This window comes from Garra rufa, chromosome 2 (genome assembly GCF_049309525.1).
Source record: "Garra rufa chromosome 2, GarRuf1.0, whole genome shotgun sequence".
NCBI classification, from domain to species: domain Eukaryota; kingdom Metazoa; phylum Chordata; class Actinopteri; order Cypriniformes; family Cyprinidae; genus Garra; species Garra rufa.
This window is the reverse complement of record NC_133362.1, coordinates 897,690-919,726: the sequence shown is the minus strand read 5'-3', so window position 1 is coordinate 919,726 and position 22,037 is coordinate 897,690. Positions and strand designations below refer to the sequence as shown.

General features: G+C 33.8%; 1 protein-coding gene across 1 annotated transcript in view; it reads left to right on the top strand.

The window, feature by feature from the left end:
- Nucleotides 1–13,764, top strand: part of cfap46 (cilia and flagella associated protein 46) — a 182,291-nt gene extending 168,527 nt beyond the window's left edge. Inside the window, exons 53-54 of the mRNA XM_073834516.1 lie at nt 13,429–13,581; nt 13,703–13,764. Of these exons, the coding sequence (XP_073690617.1) occupies nt 13,429–13,581; nt 13,703–13,764 (215 nt within the window). The remainder of the gene's footprint in view (nt 1–13,428; nt 13,582–13,702) is intronic.
- The last annotated feature ends 8,273 nt before the right edge of the window (nt 13,765–22,037 follow it).

Sequence of the window (22,037 nt, the reverse complement as noted above, 5' to 3'; positions counted from 1 at the left end):
GGAGATATGGCCTCAATTCCATTTTTGAACGCTTTTCATAGAATTAATTAGCGCGTTATTCGAGTGCGGTTTGTCCAATCAACTTGAATTCCATAACTTTTTGCCTGCATGGGCTGAAGATGATTTGAGCCAATTTTGGTGATAATCAGACAAACCGTCTAGGACGAGTTCGAAAAAGTAGGTTTTATAAACAAAAAATTATAAAAAAAAAACTAAACCTTAGGATTTTTGGAATTTGGTGTTCATTCGACTCGGCATGACCCAAGGATTCAGGGAAAATTGGAATTTTGATTTTATGGCTTACGGTTCAAAAGTTATTAGCAAAAAGAAAGTGAAAGTTTGGACAAGTGGTGGCGCTAGAGAGTTTGAGTTAGAGACTCCAAACTTGCTATGGTTAATGTTGGGACGGTCCACTATTAGTGTGCCAAATTATACAACTTTCCCGCAAGCGGTTCTATGGGCTGCCATAGACTTGCGGCGGAATAATAATAATAATAAGAATTCTAACGGATACAATAGGTGCCTTCGCACCTTCGGTGCTTGGCCCCTAATAAGAAACGGAGCAGATCCAATAGGGTCCTCACACCATCGGTGCTCGGGCCCTAATAAACGGAGCAGATTCAATAGGGTCCTCACACCATCGGTGCTCGGGCCCTAATAATAATAATAATAATAATTAAAGCTGCGAGCAGCGATGAACGGGCCCTCGCACCCGGGCTCACCGCCGACCGGTGACTTTAGGAAAATGGCAAACGGTGGGCAGTATGCTTTTAATATAGTAAATGTAGGAGAAATATGTCAAAGTCACTTAAATGTGCCAAATTTCCCGCTGGCAGCTGGTGGCGCTATGCCTATAACTGATTATTGGCATGTAGATGCGTTCAGGCCAGTACTATTATCAAACAAATGAAGTTTGGTGCAGATTGACCTTGGTATGTTTGAGTTAGTGAAAGATATGATATATCCTGCTGCCAACAGGTGGCGCTATGATAATATCTGAATATTGGCCTTTAGGTGTCTTCAGGCCAGGCCTCTTACCAAACCTGTGAAGTTTGAGGCAGATCGGACATTTTATGGCTAAGCTATAACAACTTCTATGTCCATGGCGAAACATCAAACTTTGTCAGTCCGCCACGGACACGCCCTTTAATGAAAACTCAAGATCTTCACAATTTAACATCTCTAAGGCCTCTAGAACAGACTGATCAAATATAATGTTGATTTCATTAAATCTCTAGAAGGAGTTTGCTATAAACCTAATCCCCTGCAAGGACTTCAGATAAATGCCAACTGTGAACCAATATGCTACATTTTCCCTATATTCTGATGATGATGATAAGAACATGCAATTCATGATGATAACAAAATGTTATTATTGCTTGCATTACGTCCACCACTTCTGCTTAAATGTCATTGTTACCTATCTGTACAATTTGTATGTGGATATTGCTTTGCTGGTGACTCCTGTTATAAGACATCACTCTTAAGCGCTACATAACTAAGAATCAATAAGGAAAACGGTGCCCAGTTGGCACATGCATTCACAGTAACCCTCAGCCAGTTTGGATTTAAAGTTTACAGAATTGAAAGGGTTACACTTTAAAATCAACACACAGACACATACACACAATATATAAAATGTTGCCATCCAGTTTCATTTGTTAACATTAACTATATTAGTTAACATGAACAATAATTAAATAGCATTTATTAATGTTAATTAATATTAAGCTAAAAAAAAGTATTCATATATTGTTTAAAGGTAAATTAGTATCTTTTAACATTAGTTTATGTACTGTGAATTAACATGAACATGAACACAGTTCATGTGGGTGTACAGCAATACACAATAAAGTGCTCTATAAACGCTTCATTCTTTCAAAATATCTTTAAAAATCAAGTTGAGTATTGTAACGGGGCGATATATATATATATATATAACTCATCTTAAAATGGTACAATTTTCAGATGTTTTGAACAGATAAAAGCAAAGTTTGTTTTGTTGTCAAAGTTTGTCTTGAAATAGTTTTATTTATTGAATATAAAATTTGAATTAACAATGAAAATAAATGTCTATCAATGAAGATAAATTGCTCATGCTAAAAAGTTGTATTTTTCTTAATCTTTTGCTATGTGACTGAATAGGACAAGTTCATGGTACAGTTCAGTAAAAAAACTGCAACAACTGCAAAATACAAACAATGAAAGACTTAGTGACCCTTTATATTTTCTCAAAATATCCGACTCTCAAAGATCAGACATATTTATGTCGATTACACTATATATATATATATATATATATATATATATATATATATATATATATATATATGTGTGTGTGTGTGTGTGTATTTCTTCCTCAAAGATGGTCTATTGCAAAACAGTTTCACTCTCTCTATCTCCCTTTCACCCCTCCCCCCTGCACTCTCTCACTCAGACTGTCATTCTGTGGTGACTGAACACACACACATAATGACATTCAGCCTGCTGGGTGACAGCAGGTTTCTGATTTTTTTTTTTTAATTTTCTTTAATTCATAGAAGCTTGTATAAAATTTATATTAACAGCACTTGCTCAGAATGATAAGATCTCTGTGTGAAAAAAGTTTTAAAGAGTTTGGATGCTGCACTTTAAAGATATAAAAAAAACTACGCTCATCTTTTTTACTATATCTTTAAAAAATCACCACGTCAACACCGTTCAAGATATCCCAAATCCGCTCGCAATTTAACATCTTCAGAATCTTCTCTTCATGTTAAAAAAGTTTGGTGTGAAAAGCTTGTTGTTCTTAGAAGTAGTGTGAATTTGTTTACAGCCTGATTTTTCCAAAAATCCACATTCAAATCAAAATAGCCAGCTTCCTGTTGGTCTTAGCTAATAAGTTTAATTTAGAAAGTTGTCCAGATTGATGAGAACAATATATGTACAGAGTTTGGTGACTGTAGGAAAAACTAACCACCCAACTTTTGTCAAAAGATGGCGCTATAGAGTGCCTGCTCCACGCCCATTTATGACCTTTCGCCAGTGTCTAACTATCCTTAATATTGATGTGTTTGTTGAGTTTCATGAAATTCTAAGCATGTTATCTGCCTCGAAAAGACAGGAATCTAATTTTAAAGTTTGACACGTTGCCATGGCAACAGCATTCGATTTATCTTCGACCCCTTTACATATTCTTATCGGCCGTGTTTTGACATGATTTTGATGAAGTTTAAAGAAAATCGAGTAAAATTAAGAGGCTAATTTCAAAGCATTTTGAAAATGACACACTTCCTGCTCCCAGTTGGTGGCGCTATAACTTTGACTCATAATAGTCACATTTATGTAATCGGCATCATACAACGAACAAACTGGTGAAGTTTCATCAGAATCAAGCAATGTGTGCAACAGTTATTAGACACTTCCTGTTTCTCATTTCTCGCCATAATTTTGTCGCCTTGCCACGGCCAAACCGTTCGAGATATCAAAAATCCCCTCGCAATTTAGCATCCCCAATGTCTTGAGATCATGCTGACCGAGTTTGGTGACAATCCTATGGAAACCCTGGGAGGAGTACGTTAAATTCCAGAGCATGCGCTTTTTAAACAGCCCTAAATATCTCACTTCCTGTTGCGTGGAGCCTATGACATAGAGTACAAAAGTTGTTCAGCTCGATGAGTACTATATGTGTACCGAGTTTCATATCAATACGTGCAAGTATGTGTGCGCAGTACATCAAGTTTTCAAACTGTGTTCCAGGGGGCGCTGTAGAGGCCCTGAACCACGCCCGGGTCCCAGCCTCTGTGGCGTCCGGACGACGGCAGATTCCAACGTGTGTGCAAATTTTCAAGAGTTTTTGAGTATGTTAAGGCCCCCAAAAGTGCCCCAACGGTTGAAAAAAAAAAAAAGAATCCTTAGAAGAACAATAGGGCCTTCGCCCTTTTGGGCTCGGGCCCTAATAATTAAAGCTGCAAGCAGCGATGACCGGGCCCTCGCCGACTGTGCAGTCGCCATCCCGATAGCATCAGGAAAACGGTGCCCAGTTGGCACATGCATTCACAGTAACCATTTGGACTAACCGTAACTGTCTTTCCTCCTCTCTGACTCTTTCTCTTACCACCCATCCCCCCTCCTTACACTCAGCCACTTACCACACAAACAAGAGTGCAGAGCAGAGTGAGATCAGATATGTTTTTTTATTTTCTTTCATTCGTGGAGTTTTGTATAATTATGAAATGTACTGTGTTTGATCAGAATGAATCGTTATTTTTTTGGAAAAAAGTTTCAAAGAGTAAGGATGCTGCACTTTAAATATATAATAAATCATTGAAAATTGAAAATGGAAAATGAAATTCTATGCACGCTATCTGCCTCAAAAACACAGGAAACAAATATTTGAATTTATTTTTTGTTTTATTTATTTGCCATGGCAACAGCATTTGATGCATCAGGGACGCCCTTTACAGACTCTCATCGGCAGTGTTTTTACATTATTCTGATGAAGTTTGAAGAAAATCGATTACAAATATACTGTTCGTTGTTCGTTCGTGTTTGTTAGTTCATTAACCATTGTTAACAAAAGAGACCCTATTTTAAATAGTTACCATGTTTTATGGTCTACAAGCATTTTTAAATAGTATTTTAATAATCTATAAGCATCTGTGAAATAATTATAAACACATATATTAAAAATAAATACATATTAACTTAGTTGATTTGTTTGGCCTTTTTGTATTTGTTTCTCATTCTAATTAAGTGAACTGAGCAGTATAGTGTCATACTTATAAAATATTTTGTTCTATCAGTGAGATTGTATATATGTATTTAAATCATATAATTTTTCCTTAAAAGATAAAAAAAAGATTTTAATGCTCTTTAAGCACCTATACAAAATAATTATGTAAAATTACACTGACAGTACAGTATATATCAACTGATTCTATGGATTATTGTCATTCTTATACACTGACAATGAGCTAAATAGCATTAGAGGTCAAACGATTCCTTATCTTATGAGGACCTCTAGTGTTCATCCCTGGTACTAGAGCTTTAATCTGAAAAATTTATATGACACTTTTAATGTTTTTGGGGCCTCTGAGCATGATAACATTTTGAAACTACACGTATTTCCTAAGAATTTCTTGTTCTTTATATGTAAAAAGTTTTGATGAGTTAGAATAATGCAATTTAAAGATATATGAAAATAACTTCATCTTTTTTATTGTTACTTTCATAAATCACCACATCAACACCGTTCAAGATATCCCAAAGCCGTTCACAATATAGGGAACATTTTCCCAATATTCTGAGGATGATGATAAGAACATGTAATTCATGATGATAACAAAATGTTATTATTGCTTGCTTTACGTCCACCACTTCTGCTTAAATGTCATCGTTACCTATCTATTCAATTTGTGTGTGGATATTGCTTTGCAGGTAACTCCTGTTATAAGACATCACTTTTAAGCGCTACATAACTAAGAAAGAATCAATTAGGAAAACGGTGCCCAGTTGGCACATGCATTCACAGTAACCCTCAGCCAGTTTGGATTTAAAGTTTACTGAATTGAAAGGGTTAGACTTTAAAATCAACACACAGACACATACGCACAATATATAAAATTGCCAACCAGTGTCATTTGTTAACATTAACTATATTAGTTAACATGAACAATAATTAAATAGTATTTATTAATGTTAATTAATATTAACCTAAAAAAAGTATTCATATATTATTTAATGGTAAAATAACATATTTTAACATTAGTTTATGTACTGTGAATTAACATGAACATGAACACAGTTCATGTGGGTGTACAGCAATACACAAAGTGCTCTATAAACGCTTCTTTCTTTCAAAATATCTTTAAAAATCAAGTTTAATATTGTAATGGGGCGATATATATATGGTATAATGGTATAATTTTCAGATGTTTTGAACAGATAACAGCAAAGTTTGTCTTGAAATTGTTAATTTAAATTTTATATTCAATAAATAACACTATGAAAATAAATGTCTATCAATGAAGATAAATCGCTCATGATAAAAAGCTGCATTTTTCTTAATCTTTTGCTATGTGACTGAATAGGACAAGTTCATGGTACAGTTCAGTAAAAAATAAATAAAAAAACAACAACTGCAAAATACAAACAATGAAAGACTTAGTGACCCTTTATATTTTCTCAAAATATCAGACTCTCAAAGATCAAACATATTTATGTAACATCAATGTGCATTTTTTCCTCAAAGATGGTCTTTAGCAAGACAGCATGTTCTACTCTCTCTCCCTCTCTCCCTTTCACCCCTCCCCCTTCAGTCTCTCTTCAGTCACTCAATGGTGACTGAACACAGACACTCAAGGCAGAGTGACAGCAGGTTTCTGATTTCTTTTTTTAATTTTCTTTAATTCGTAGAAGCTTGAATTAAATTGATATTTACAGCACTTGCTCAGAATGATAAGATCTCTGTGTGAAAAAAAGTTTTAAATAGTTAAGATGCTGCACTTTAAAGATATAGAAAATGACGGTTATACATCTTTAAAAAATCACCACGTCAACACCGTTCAAGATATCCCAAAACTGCTCGCAATTTAACATCTTCAGAATCTTCTCTCCATGTTAAAAAAGTTTGGTGTGAACAGCTGGTTGTTCTTAGAAGTAGTGTGAATTTGTTTACTACCTGATTTTTCAAAAAATCCACATTCAAATCAAAATAGCCGGCTTCCTGTTGGTCTTAGCTAATGAGTTTAATTTAGAAAGTTGTCCAGATTGATGAGAACAATATATGTACAGAGTTTGGTGACTGTAGGAAAAACTAACCCCCCAACTTTTGTCAAAAGATGGCGCTATAGAGTGCCTGCTCCACGCCCATTTATGACCTTTTGCCAGTGTCTAACTATCATTAATATTGATGTGTGTGTTGAGTTTCATGAAATTCTAAGCATGTTATCTGCCTCGAAAAGACAGGAATCTAATTTTAAAGTTTGAGACGTTGCCATGGCAACAGCATTTGATTTATCATCGTACCCTTTACATATTCTTATCGGCCGTGTTTTGACATGATTTTGCTGAAGTTTGAAGAAAATCAAGTAAAATTAAGAGGCTAATTTCAACGCATTTTGAAAATGACACGCTTCCTGCTACCAGTTGGTGGCGCTATAACTTTGACTCATAATAGTCACATTTATGGAATCGGCATCATACAACGAACAATCTGGTGAAGTTTCATCAGAATCAGGCAATGTGTGCAACAGTTATTAGACACTTCCTGTTTCTCATTTCTCGCCATAACTTTGTCGCCTTGCCACGGCCAAACCGTTCGAGATATCAAAAATCCCCTCGCAATTTAGCGTCCCCAATGTCTTGAGATCATGCTGACCGAGTTTGGTGACAATCGTATGGAAATCCTGGGAGGAGTACGTTAAATTCCAGAGCATGCGCTTTTTATACAGCCCTAAATATCTCACTTCCTGTTGCATTGAGAAAATGACATAGAGTACAAAAGTTGTTCAGCTCAATGAGTTCTATATGTGTACCGAGTTTCATATGTGTACGTTCAAGTATGTGTGCTATATGGCCCTCAAAATTCCAGGGGGCGCTGTAGAGTCCCCTTGCCACGCCCCGGTACCAGCCTCTGTGACGTCCTGATGGCCGCAGATTCCGACATGTGTGCAAATTTTCAAGAGTTTTTGAGTATGTTAAGACCCCCTTAAGTGCCCGGAAGGTTAACAAAAAAAAAAAAAAAAAAAAAAAAATAAGAATCCTTAGAAGAACAATAGGGCCTTCGCCCTTTTGGGCTCGGGCCCTAATAAACGGAGCAATTCCAATAGGGTCCTCGCACTGTAGTGCTCGGGCCCTAATAATAAACGAAGCAGATCCAATAGGGTCCTCACACCATCGGTGCTCGGGCCCTAATAATAATAATAAACGGAGCAGATCCAATAGGGTCCTCACACCATCGGTGCTCGGGCCCTAATAAAGCCATTAATCGGAGTCTTGTCTTGTTTAGTATTATATTATTTTATTATGTTTATCCCTGGGCACATTATGCAACGTACATTTACACCGTCAAATGAATAATGCAAAGGAGAGCAAGTAGAAAATACAATATTACTTTAATAATAATAATAATTAAAGCTGCGAGCAGCGATGAACGGGCCCTCGCACCCGGGCTCACCGCCGACCGGTGGCTTCAGGAAAACAGCAATCGGTGGGCAGTATGCTTTTAATACAGTAAATATAGAAAAAATATGTCATAAGTCATTTAAATGTGCCAAAATTGCTGCTGCCAGCTGGTGGCGCTATGCCTATAACTGATTATTGACATGTAGATGCGTTCAGGCCAGCACTATTATCAAACATATGAAGTTTGGTGCAGATTGACCTTGGTGTGTTTGAGTTAGTGAAATATATGAGATATCCTGCTGCCAACAGGTGGCGCTATGATAATATCTGAATATTGGTCTTTAGGTGTCTTCAGGCCAGGACTCTTACCAAACCTGTGAATTTTGTGGCAGATCAGACATTTTCAGGCTAAGTTATAACCACTTCTATGTCTATGCAGAAACATCAAACTTTGTCAGGCCACCACGGACATGCCCTTTAATGAAAACTCAAGATCTTCACAATTTAACATCTCTAAGGCCTCAAGATCAGACTGACCAAATATAATGTTGATTTAATTAAATGCAATCAATGCAAGGACTTCAGATAGATGCCAACTGTGAACCAGTATGCTACAAATAAGAACATGTAATTCATGATGATAGCAAAATGTTATTATTGCTTCCTTTATATCCACCACTTCTGCTTAAATGTCATTGTTACCTATCTGTACAATTTTTGTATAATATATTTTTGTATAAAATCAATTGTTGTCGTAACTAAGAATCAATAAGGAAGACGGTGCCCAGTTGGCACATGCATTCACAGTAACCATCTGCTAGTTTGGATTTTAAGTTTACAGAATTGAAAGGGTTACACTTTAAAATCAACACACAGACACATACACACAAAATATAAAATGTTGCCATCCAGTTTCATTTGTTAAAATTAACTATATCAGTTAACATGACCAATAAATAAATAGCATTTATTAATGTTAATTAATATTAAGCTAAAAAAAGTATTCATATAAAGTTTATGTACTGTGAATTAACATGAACATGAACACAGTTCATGTGGGTGTACAGCAATACACAATAAAGTGCTCTATAAACGCTTCATTCTTTCAAAATATCTTTAAAAATCAAGTTGAGTATTTTAACGGGGTGATATATATATATATATATATATATATATATATATATATATATATATATATATATAACTGATCTTAAAATTATGGTTTTCAGATGTTTTGAAGAGATAACAGTAACGTTTGTTTTGTTGTCAAAGTCTGTCTTAATTTTTTATTATTATTATTTTATAATCAATAAATAACACTATGTAAATATTGTCTATCAATGAAGATAAATTGATCATGCTAAAAAGTTGTATTTTTAAATCTTTTGCTATGTGACTGAATAGGACAAGTTCATGGTACAGTTAAGTAAAAAATAAATAAAAAACAACAACTGCAAAATACGAACAATGAAAGACTTAGTGACCCTTTATATTTTCTCAAAATATCAGACTCTCAAAGATCAGACATATTTATGTAATTACACTACATACAGTACATGCATTTTTTGTTCAAAGATGGTCTGTAGGATGGCTCTCTACTCTGTCACCCTCTCTGCCTCTCACCCCTCCCCCCTGCAATAATGAGCTTCTCTGTGCCTGACTGAACGCACACACATACTGTAGAGACATTCACCAGAGTGACAGCAGGTTTCTGAGTTATTTTTTTAATTTTCTTTAATTCATTGAAGCTTGTATAAAATTTATATTTCCAGCACTTGCTCAGAATGATTAGATCTCTGTGTGAAAAAAGTTTTAAAGAGTTTGGATGCTGCACTTTAAAGATATAAAAAATTAGGGTTATGTTTTTTACTACATCTTTAAAAAATCACCACGTCAACACCGTTCGAGATATCCAAAATCCGCTCGCAATTTAACATCTTCAGAATCTTCTCTTCATGTTAAAAAAGTTTGGTGTGAATACCTTATTGTTCTTAGAAGGAGTGTGAATTTGTTTACAGCCTGATTTTTCCAAAAATCCACCTTCAAATCAAAATAGCCGGCTTTCTGTTGGTCTTAGCTAATGAGTTTGATTTAGAAAGTTGTCCAGATTGATGAGAACAATATATGTACAGAGTTTGGTGACTGTAGGATAAACTAACCCCCCAACTTTTGTCAAAAGATGGCGCTATAGAGTGCCTGCTCCACGCCCATTTATGACCTTTTGCCAGTGTCTAACTATCATTAATATTGACGTGTGTGTTGAGTTTCATGAAATTCTAAGCATGTTATCTGCCTCGAAAAGACAGGAATCAAATTTTAAAGTTTGACGCGTTGCCATGGCAACAGTATTTGATTTATCATCGACCCCTTTACATATTCTCATCGGCCGTGTTTTGACATTATTTTGATGAAGTTTGAAGAAAATCAAGTAAAATTAAGAGGCTGATTTCAAAGGATTTTGAAAATGACACGCTTCCTGCTGCCAGTTGGTGGCGCTATAACTTTGACTCATAAGTGTCACATTTATGGAATCGGCATCATACAACAAACAAACTGGTGAAGTTTCATAAGAATCAAGCAATGTGTGCAACAGTAATTAGACACTTCCTGTTTCTCATTTCTCGCCATAACTTTGTCGCCTTGCCACGGCCAAACCGTTCGAGATATCAAAAATCCCCTCGCAATTTAGCGTCCCCAATGTCTTGAGATCATGCTGACCGAGTTTGGTGACAATCCTATGGAAACCCTGGGAGGAGTACGTTAAATTCCAGAGCATGCGCTTTTTAAACAGCCCTAAATATCTCACTTCCTGTTGCGTTCAGCCCATGACATAGAGTACAAAAGTTGTTTGGCTCAGTGAGATCTATATGTGTACCGAGTTTCATATCAATACGTGCAAGTATGTGTGCGCAGTACATCAAGTTTTCAAACTGTGTTCCAGGGGGCGCTGTAGAGGCCCTGAACCACGCCCGGGTCCCAGCCTCTGTGGCGTCCGGACGACGGCAGATTCCGACATGTGTGCAAATTTTCAAGAGTTTTTGAGTATGTTAAGGCCCCCAAAAGTGCCCCAACGGTTGAAAAAAAAATAAAAAAAAAAAAAAAAAAAATAAGAACCCTTAGAAGAACAATAGGGCCTTCGCCCTTTTGGGCTCGGGCCCTAACAATATTAATAATTGCGAAAAAAAATGACGTGAAGAGTCATAATGCACAGCCAGCACCAAATAGACAGAGTGGCAAAACTCAAAACTGTACTGTATTATAAGTGCTAACATTCATAATTAAATTAACATAATATTTGTGATGACCAGAAGCTGACACAAAGTTTTTGAAATTTTTTTTGCTATTTTTAGAGTAAAACCCGGTATATATCATAGTATCATAGTATCTATTTTGTAAAAATAGACTTTGATTCCCGAACTCGTGTTAAGTGCGGCCGCTGCTGTCACCGGAAAAACTTTTACCCTGCAAGCGCCAATCCGGAAGCCAGAAACACGGAAGTGTGAAAAAGGCTAATTAAGTGTTTGACGTTTGAAGTTTAAAGTAGTTTTAAAAGCTAGTGCATGTTTTTAGCATCATTTGCAAGTTGCTAGCATGTTACTAACATGTTGGTAGCATGATTCTAACACAATTAGCATGTTTCTAACATGATTAGCATGCTACTAGCATGTTAGCATGATTAGTAATTTATTAGCTTGTTACTATCATGTTTCGAAGATGAGTAGCATGTCACTAGCATGTTGTTGGTATGATTAGTAAGTTACTAGCATATTGTTAGCATGATTAGCATGTTGCTAGCATGATTAACAAGTTACTAGCATGTTGTTAACACGTTTCTAGCATGATTAGCATTTTACTAGCATGTTATTGCCATGGTTAATAAGTAACTAGCATGTTGTTAGCATGATTAGTAAGTTACTAGCATGTTGTTAGCATGATTAGCAAGTTATTAACATGTTGCTAGCATTATTAGTATGTCACTAGCATAATTAGCAAATTACTAGCGTGTTGTTAACATGATTCTAGTAGCATTTAGCTTGCATGGTTTTATCACGATTAGCATTTTACTAGCTTGTTGCTAGCCTGTTTCTAGCATGATTAGCATGTTATTAGCATGATTTTATCATGATTAGCATGTAATTAGCATGTTTTAACATAATTTGCAAGTTAGTAACATGTTGTTTGCATGATCAGCATGTTGTTAACATGTTGTTACCATACTTAACATGTTACTAGCATGTTAGCATTAATAGTCAGTTACTATCATGTTGCTGGCATTTTTTTACCATGTTACTAGCATGTTGCTAGCATGATTCTAACATAATTAGCATGTTACTAGCATGTGAACGTGATTGTCAAGCTACTAGCATGTTGTTAGCATGATTCTAGCATGTTAGCATGATTGTCAAGCTACTAGCATGTTACTAGCATGCTTCTATCATGAGTACCATGAAACTAACATGTTGTTAACATGATTCTAGCACGATTAGCATGTTACTAGCATGATTAACAGGTTATTAGCATGCTGCTAACATGTTTTTAACATCATTTGCAAGTTACTAGAATGATTAGCATGTTACTTGCATGATTTTATCTTGATCAGCATGTTGTTAGCTTGTTACCATAATTAGCATGTTACTAGCATGTTGTTAGCATGATTAGTCAGTTACTAGCATGCTTCTATCATGAGTACCATGAAACTAGCATGTTGTTAACATGATTCTAGCACAATTAGCATGTTACTAGCATGATTAGCAGGTTATTAGCATGTTGCTAACATGTTTTTAACATAATTTGCAAGTTACTAGCATGATTATGTTACTTGCATGATTTTATCTTGATCAGCATGTTGTTAGCTTGTTACCATAATTAGCATGTTACTAGCATGTTGTTAGCATGATTAGTCAGTTACTAGCATGCTGCTAGCATGATTCTAGCATGATTTTACATTCATCTCTCACTTCTCTCTAGTCATCAGATTTGTTTTCTTTTGCCAGAATGTCCCTTCTATCTCTTCTCCCACTGTCAGATGTTTCTCTGCTTTGTGCGAGAGCGTATCACCATGAGTTTATATTGATATGTGCACAGAAGAAGATGTTTGATATGGAGATCAAACCTGACATCTGTAGTGCTTTAGGGCTGAAATATTGATCAAGATCCAGCCCATCTTTAGCATGTCTGCTGCTCTCATCAAAACATGCAAAACTACCCATGAGCTCAAACACACGCAGAAACTCACTGAACCCACACGCAGTTCATCTCAATCAATTTGTTGCATCATTTATAGGCTTTGGATTTAAATGTAAATGCATCTGTTTTTTGCAGATGCTGGTGAGTCTGTGCTGATTCTCGCGGACCGGATGCTGTTGGAGTTTCCATTAGAAGCACTGAGCGTCCTGCAAGCGGATGGCATTGGCTCCGTATCTCGAGATTTCTCTCTGCAGGTTCTTCACGCACGTCTACAGATGGCTGAAGCAGGTGAGTTCACACTGAACAGCATCTATCTCCTCTGATGCTGTTACGGAGCATAAAGATTTATGAGTTTAAGAGTTTCCAACTCTGTGTCTGATTCATGAATCACAATCATGCATAATCTCAGGTTCCACCAGCGGAGAATGGAGGTCACTTTGGATAAAGATGTCAGATAAATATATGATCTAGTTCTCCAATGCATTTGTTCAACAACCAGTGTTGGGAAAGTTACTTTGAAAAGTAATGCGTTACGATATTGAGTTACTCCCTAAAAAAGTAGCTAATTACGTTACTTAGTTACTTTTTATGGAAAGTAATGCGTTAAGATATTGAGTTACTCCTTAAAAAAAGTAACTAATTACATTACTTAGTTACTTTTTATGGAAAGTAGTGCGTTACGATATTGAGTTACTCCGTAAAAAAGTAAGTAATTACGTTACTTAGTTACTTTTTATGGAAAGTAATGCGTTACGATATTGAGTTACTCCCTAAAAAAGTAGCTAATTACGTTACTTAGTTACTTTTTATGGAAAGTAATGCGTTAAGATATTGAGTTACTCCTTAAAAAAAGTAACTAATTACATTACTTAGTTACTTTTTATGGAAAGTAGTGCGTTACGATATTGAGTTACTCCGTAAAAAAGTAAGTAATTACGTTACTTAGTTACTTTTTATGGAAAGTAATGCGTTACGATATTGAGTTACTCCCTAAAAAAGTAGCTAATTACGTTACTTAGTTACTTTTTATGGAAAGTAATGCGTTACAATATTGAGTTACTCCCTAAAAAAGTAGCTAATTACGTTACTCAGTTACTTTTTATGGAAAGTAATACGTTACGATATTGAGTTACTCCCTAAAAAAGTAGCTAATTACGTTACTTAGTTACTTTTTATGGAAAGTAATGCGTTACGATATTGAGTTACTCCCTAAAAAAGTAGCTAATTACGTTACTTAGTTACTTTTTATGGAAAGTAATGCGTTACAATATTGAGTTACTCCCTAAAAAAGTAGCTAATTACGTTACTCAGTTACTTTTTATGGAAAGTAATACGTTACGATATTGAGTTACTCCCTAAAAAAGTAGCTAATTACGTTACTTAGTTACTTTTTATGGAAAGTAATGCGTTACAATATTGAGTTACTCCCTAAAAAAGTAGCTAATTACGTTACTCAGTTACTTTTTATGGAAAGTAATGCGTTACGATATTGAGTTACTCCCTAAAAAAGTAGCTAATTACGTTACTTAGTTACATTTTATGGAAAGTAATGCATTACAATATTGAGTTACTCCCTAAAAAAGTAACTAATTACGTTACTTACTACTTTTTATGGAAACTAATTACATATTACTATTTATGAAAAGTAATGCGTTACGATATATTGAGTTACTCCCTAAAAAAGTAACTAATTACGTTACTCAGTTACTTTTTATGGAAAGTAATGCGTTACAATATTGAGTTACTCCTTAAAAAAGTAACTAATTACGTTACTTACTACTTTTTATGGAAACTAATTACATATTACTATTTATGAAAAGTAATGCGTTACAATATTGAGTTACTCCCTAAAAAAGTAGCTAATTACGTTACTTGGTTACTTTTTATGGAAAGTAAGCGTTACGATATTGAGTTACTCCCTAAAAAAGTAGCTAATTACGTTACTTAGTTACTTTTTATGGAAAGTAATGCGTTACGATATTGAATTACTCCCTAAAAAAGTAGCTAATTACGTTACTTGGTTACTTTTTATGGAAAGTAATGCGTTACGAATATTGAGTTACTACTTAAAAAAGTAGCTAATTACGTTACTTAGTTACTTTTTATGGAAAGTAATGCGTTACGATATTGAATTACTCCCTAAAAAAGTAGCTAATTACGTTACTTGGTTACTTTTTATGGAAAGTAATGCGTTACGAATATTGAGTTACTACTTAAAAAAGTAGCTAATTACGTTACTTGGTTACTTTTTATGGAAAGTAATGCGTTACGATATTGAATTACTCCCTAAAAAAGTAGCTAATTACGTTACTTGGTTACTTTTTATGGAAAGTAATGCGTTACAATATTGAGTTACTCCCTAAAAAAGTAACTAATTATGTTACTTACTACTTTTTATGGAAACTAATTACATATTACTATTTATGAAAAGTAATGCGTTACGATATATTGAGTTACTCCCTAAAAAAGTAACTAATTACATTACTTAGTTACTTTTTATGGAAAGTAGTGCGTTACGATATTGAGTTACTCCGTAAAAAAGTAAGTAATTACGTTACTTAGTTACTTTTTATGGAAAGTAATGCGTTACGATATTGAGTTACTCCCTAAAAAAGTAGCTAATTACGTTACTCAGTTACTTTTTATGGAAAGTAATGCGTTACAATATTGAGTTACTCCCTAAAAAAGTAGCTAATTACGTTACTCAGTTACTTTTTATGTAAAGTAATGCGTTACGATATTGAGTTACTCCCTAAAAAAGTAGCTAATTACGTTACTCAGTTACTTTTTATGGAAAGTAATACGTTACGATATTGAGTTACTCCCTAAAAAAGTAGCTAATTACGTTACTTAGTTACTTTTTATGGAAAGTAATGCGTTACAATATTGAGTTACTCCCTAAAAAAGTAGCTAATTACGTTACTCAGTTACTTTTTATGGAAAGTAATGCGTTACGATATTGAGTTACTCCCTAAAAAAGTAGCTAATTACGTTACTTAGTTACATTTTATGGAAAGTAATGCATTACAATATTGAGTTACTCCCTAAAAAAGTAACTAATTACGTTACTTACTACTTTTTATGGAAATTAATTACATATTACTATTTATGAAAAGTAATGCGTTACGATATATTGAGTTACTCCCTAAAAAAGTAACTAATTACGTTACTCAGTTACTTTTTATGGAAAGTAATGCGTTACAATATTGAGTTACTCCTTAAAAAAGTAACTAATTACGTTACTTACTACTTTTTATGGAAACTAATTACATATTACTATTTATGAAAAGTAATGCGTTACAATATTGAGTTACTCCCTAAAAAAGTAGCTAATTACGTTACTTGGTTACTTTTTATGGAAAGTAAGCGTTACGATATTGAGTTACTCCCTAAAAAAGTAGCTAATTACGTTACTTAGTTACTTTTTATGGAAAGTAATGCGTTACGATATTGAATTACTCCCTAAAAAAGTAGCTAATTACGTTACTTGGTTACTTTTTATGGAAAGTAATGCGTTACGAATATTGAGTTACTACTTAAAAAAGTAGCTAATTACGTTACTTAGTTACTTTTTATGGAAAGTAATGCGTTACGATATATTGAGTTACTCCCTAAAAAAGTAGCTAATTACGTTACTTAGTTACTTTTTATGGAAAGTAATGCGCTACGATATTGAGTTACTCCCTAAAAAAGTAGCTAATTACGTTACTTGGTTACTTTTTATGGAAAGTAATGCGTTACAATATTGAGTTACTCCCTAAAAAAGTACTTTATATTGTTATATTGCTTTACGATATTGAGTTACTCCCTAAAAAAGTAACTAATTACGTTACTCAGTTACTTTTTATGTAAAAGCCTTTTCACACCAAAAGCCTCAGGATTAGAGAAAAGTAAATTGATGTCTGTACAGTAGACCACAGAAGAAAAATTTCAACTGTTCAGCGATTAAAAAAAGGAAAACAAATGTTGGATTATCTTGAGTAATTTTTGCTTATTAGTATGGATGAATTGGATCATCGAAGGTAATAAAATGGGATTAAATACATAAAGGATATTTGTGTTATTTAACATTTCATTTTGCAGGTTTGCGTTGAATTTCACTGTTTTTATTCATTTTGACGAATACTGTATTTGTTTTTTATTGAGTGAGATGAATTAATGCATGTTCACATTTATTCTTGAACTAAAGTAACATCTTACTCACGATTTCTCTCAAAAGATGTTTACATATAGTCTACAAGAGAAAGTAATAGCTGAATTTATATATATATAAAAAAAGTTGTTTATGAGTCCCTTGTTTGTCCTGAACAGTTAAACTGTCTGCTGTTCTTCAGAAAAATCCTTCAGGTCCCACAAATTATTTGGTTATCCAGCATTTTTCTGTATTTGAACCCTTTCCAACAATGACTGTATGATTTTGAGATCCATCTTTTCACACTGAGGACAACTGAGGGACTCATATGCAACTATTACAGAAGGTTCAAACACTCACTGATGCTCCAGAAGGACAAACCATGAGCCGGGGGTGAAAACTTTTGGAATTTGAAGATCAGGGTCAATTTAACTTATTTTGTCTTCTGGGAAATAAGAAACAAGTATCTTTTGTAGCCTCTAAAGTTCAATACTAAATGAAAAACATATGATATTTAGGCAAAATAAGAAAAATGTACACATCTCTATTCTGTTCAAAAGTTTTCACTCCCGGCTCTTAATGCATGTTTTTTCCTTCTGGAGCATCAGTGAGTGTTTGAACCTTCTGTAATAGTTGCATACGAGTCCCTCAGTTGTCCTCAGTGTGAAAAGATGGATCTCAAAATCATACAGTCATTGTTGGAAAGGGTTCAAATACACAAAAATGCTGGAAAACCAAATAATTTGTGGGACCTGAAGGATTTCTTTGAGGAACAGCAGACAGTTTAACTGTTCAGGACAAACAAGGGACTCATTAACGACTATCACTAAACTAAACAAAAAAACAGTATTAAGAATCAAAAATGGGGTCATGAATGTTGTAAAAAGTAATTTCAGCTGCCAGTAAGAGTGCAATATTCTGAGCTTCATTTAATGCATGTTTTGCATATTTAAATTAATTTAGCAGATTTTCCTCCTAAATCAGCACAGAAGATGCAAATCATCCATTAAAACATCAATCAAACACTCCAACATATTCTTGCTCATCAGAATATATTTGACACATTGCATCTGATTTAGTGTCACTCACTCAATTATTAATAAGTAAATGCATAAAAGAGTGTTGCGGTGAAGCAGCTGTACTTTATCACATTCACAAACACAAAATTACACTTTATGTCTTAATATTCAGCTTCTATGTGTGACCCTGGATCACATTATACATGATTTTACATCAGCAAGCTGTTTGTTAGGATAGGACAATATTTGGCTGAGATACAACTATTTGAAAATCTAGAATCTAAGGGTGCAAAAGAATCTAAATATTGAGAAAATCACCTTTAAAGTCGTTCAAATGAAGTAATACTAATCAAAAATTAACTTTTGATATATTTACAATAGGAAATCTAGTAAATATCTTCATGGAACATGATCTTTATTTAATATCCTAATGATTTTGGCGATAACTTTGACCCATACAATGCATTTTTGGCTATTGCTACAAATATACCCATGCTACTTAAGACTGGTTTTGTGCTCCAGGGTCACGTTTTGTTAGGAAAAGTTCAGATTTTTAATTAAATGATTTAGTAAACGCATGAAAGCGTGTAGCGATAAAGCAGCTGTAGTTCATCACATTCACAAACACACAAAATCACACTTTTTGTCTTCATTTTCAGCGTCTGTTTGTGACCCTGGACCACATAAACCAGTCATAAAGCATGATTGTACACCTGAAAGCTGTTTGTTAGGATAGGACAATATTTGACTGAGATGCAACTATTTAAAAATCTGCAATCTGAGGATGCAAAAAAAAAAAATCTAAATAATGAGAAAATCACCTTCAAAGTTGTTCAAATGAAGATCTTAGACATCAAACATTACCTTAATATCCCAATGATTTTTGGCGATAACTTTGACCCATATAATGCATTTTTGGCTATTGCTACAAATATTCCCGTGCTACAGTGCTAAGACTGGTTTTGTGCTCCAGGGTCACATATATGACAGGTCAAGTTTTATTCAACTCTGGCGTGTAACAAATCTATATTACATGCAAATAATAAAATGCAAAAATTATTTGTTACATGCAAAAGTCAAGAAAGTCTTTATATTGGAAATATGGTACATGCAAATAATAAAATGGTAAATGTCACACTCGAGTTTTGCATGTAATAAATCATTTTATAAAATAAAGAAACATGCAAATAATAACTGTGCATATTTATGATATAGACGTATCCACTTTTGCATGTAACAATAATGTAACATGCAAACAATAAAGGCAAAAACATTTATAGGTCACGCTACTTAAGAGTTTAGTGGTCTAGGGTTACATTTCTCAAATGATTTTTTTTATATGAAATGCAGTCTGAAATACTAGTGTGCAATCATCAGGCCATTTTTGGATGCTGTATTGTACAATGAACAGTAAACATCCTGAACTGGCCTTCAGAGAATCGTCTGAATAAGAGTTTATTTAGTGTTTTCCTAGTATCACAAGAGAGATTTCCGAGTCCTCAGTGGAGCATCTTCATGTTCTTGTGTTTACAGAGTTCTGCTAAACAGTTTTCAGAAGTTTGTAAGTCCCTAAATGCAGTTAAGATAAAGAAGGGAAATGACGACAGGCAGAAGAAGCTAAATACATCCAGAGGTATTTCTGTAGGAGTTTAATCAGTTTCATTCAGGACTCGTCTAATAGGAAATGCTCTGTCAGGATTTACGACCTGTAATCTCTTTAAAATTCAAATGTGCCGTCGCATTCGGGACACGTTTTAAATTTTTATTTGCGTAATTAATGTATTCGTTTTTAACTCGTGCTTGGCCTCTGCGTGTAAATTGACAAATTAAAAACTAAACGGCCTGGAACTCGCAGGCTTTCTGAGCGCTCTTACCCATCCAGGGCTGACATTTCCATCCGCCGCTCACTGGATTAAAGCAAGACGGGAAGGTTTAGAGCTGTGAGATGTGCAAATAAACTCTTAAAGCAAACTTTAAGTATGCTGAAGTACACTAGAACACTTCAGACACACTTCACATGTTTGAATGTCACTGCAAACACACTTCATAAACTAAACATTTAGCAAAACACTTGTTCACCCAATTCCCTGTTAATGCTTGAAGGTCAGATCAGGATCTTTACTTTTCGTTTTTGTATCCAAAAACACCTGTCTAAAAGAAATTTGATCCGATTTTGGATTTTAGATTGGACGAAATCTTAAATATTGGATTATTGAAAAGAAAAAAGGATTGAAAAGGATTTTGATATTGGATTAGATCACAAAATCCAGCCTTGGTTTGATTTAGATCTGGATCAGATTCAGAATGTGTTAAAGCATTTCCAGTATCAATTTCATTTAGAAAATGAGGATTATTCTAGATTTAGCATGGATTTTGGAAATAAAATGGTTTAAAACTTTAAAATTGTGCAAATATTGCAACATTTGTATCATGTTGTGTGTGTAATGTATGTATTGCATGATACAACCATAATATTTGACCATTTTTAAAAATGTAAAAAATGTTACAAAGTTCCTGAAATTAAATTTATGTTGCACTTGATTTAGTAAAATTAAAATAGTAAAATAAAATAAAAAAAGACTATTAATTGTGATCAATCGTATCCAAAATGAAAGTTTTTGCGTACATAATATATGTGAGTGTACTGTGTATATTTGTTATGCATATGGGTCAAAGATGAAAAGGGGTTAAGCATAAAAACAATAAGTGTAATACTGATTTTTTCCAAAAAAATTTAAATTAAAAAACTAATTCAATTGCATTTTTGTTGTTGTTTTTCTGAACAAAAATAAATAAATCTCATACATTTTTCCCTAATTTACAATTTGTGACATGTTAAAAGACAAATTACCTTTACCCAAATACAAATTAGTTCTAGACTTTTAAAATGTGCCACTAAAATAAATAAAATTTAATATGCTCCCTTATTCTTTTATATATTTTAATATTTACAAGTCAGAATAAGCATGTTGTTTGAATTTTGAATATTTGTCTGAAAACACCTGTCCAAAAGAAATTTGGTCAGATTTTAGATTTTAGATTGGATGAAATATGAAAAATTGATTATTGAAAGAAAAAAATCAATTATTGAAAAGAAAAAATAATTATGAAATTGGATTAGGTCACAAAATCTAGATCTGGATCAGATTTTCAGAATACATTGTTCAAAACTTTTTTTTTTTTTTTTATAGGATTGGGATCAATTTCATTCAGAAAATCAGGATTATTCTTGATTTAGCACGGATTTTAGAAATAAAATGGTTTAAAACTTTAAAATATAATATTGCAACATTTGTATCATGTAGTATGTGTAATATATGTATTTCATGATACTTGCATAATATTTGACCATTTTTAAAAATGTAAAAAGTTTTTTAAGTTTCTGAAATTAAATTTATGTTGCACTTGATTTAGTAAACTCAAAATAGTAAAATATAAATTTAAAAAAAAGTAGTGTTGGGCAATGATTAATTATGATTAATTGCATCCAAAATAAAAGTTTTTGTGTACATAATATATGTGAGTAAAAATAATAAAAACAATAAGTGTAATACTGATTTAAATTGCCCCCCCCCCCCCCCAAAAAAAAAAAA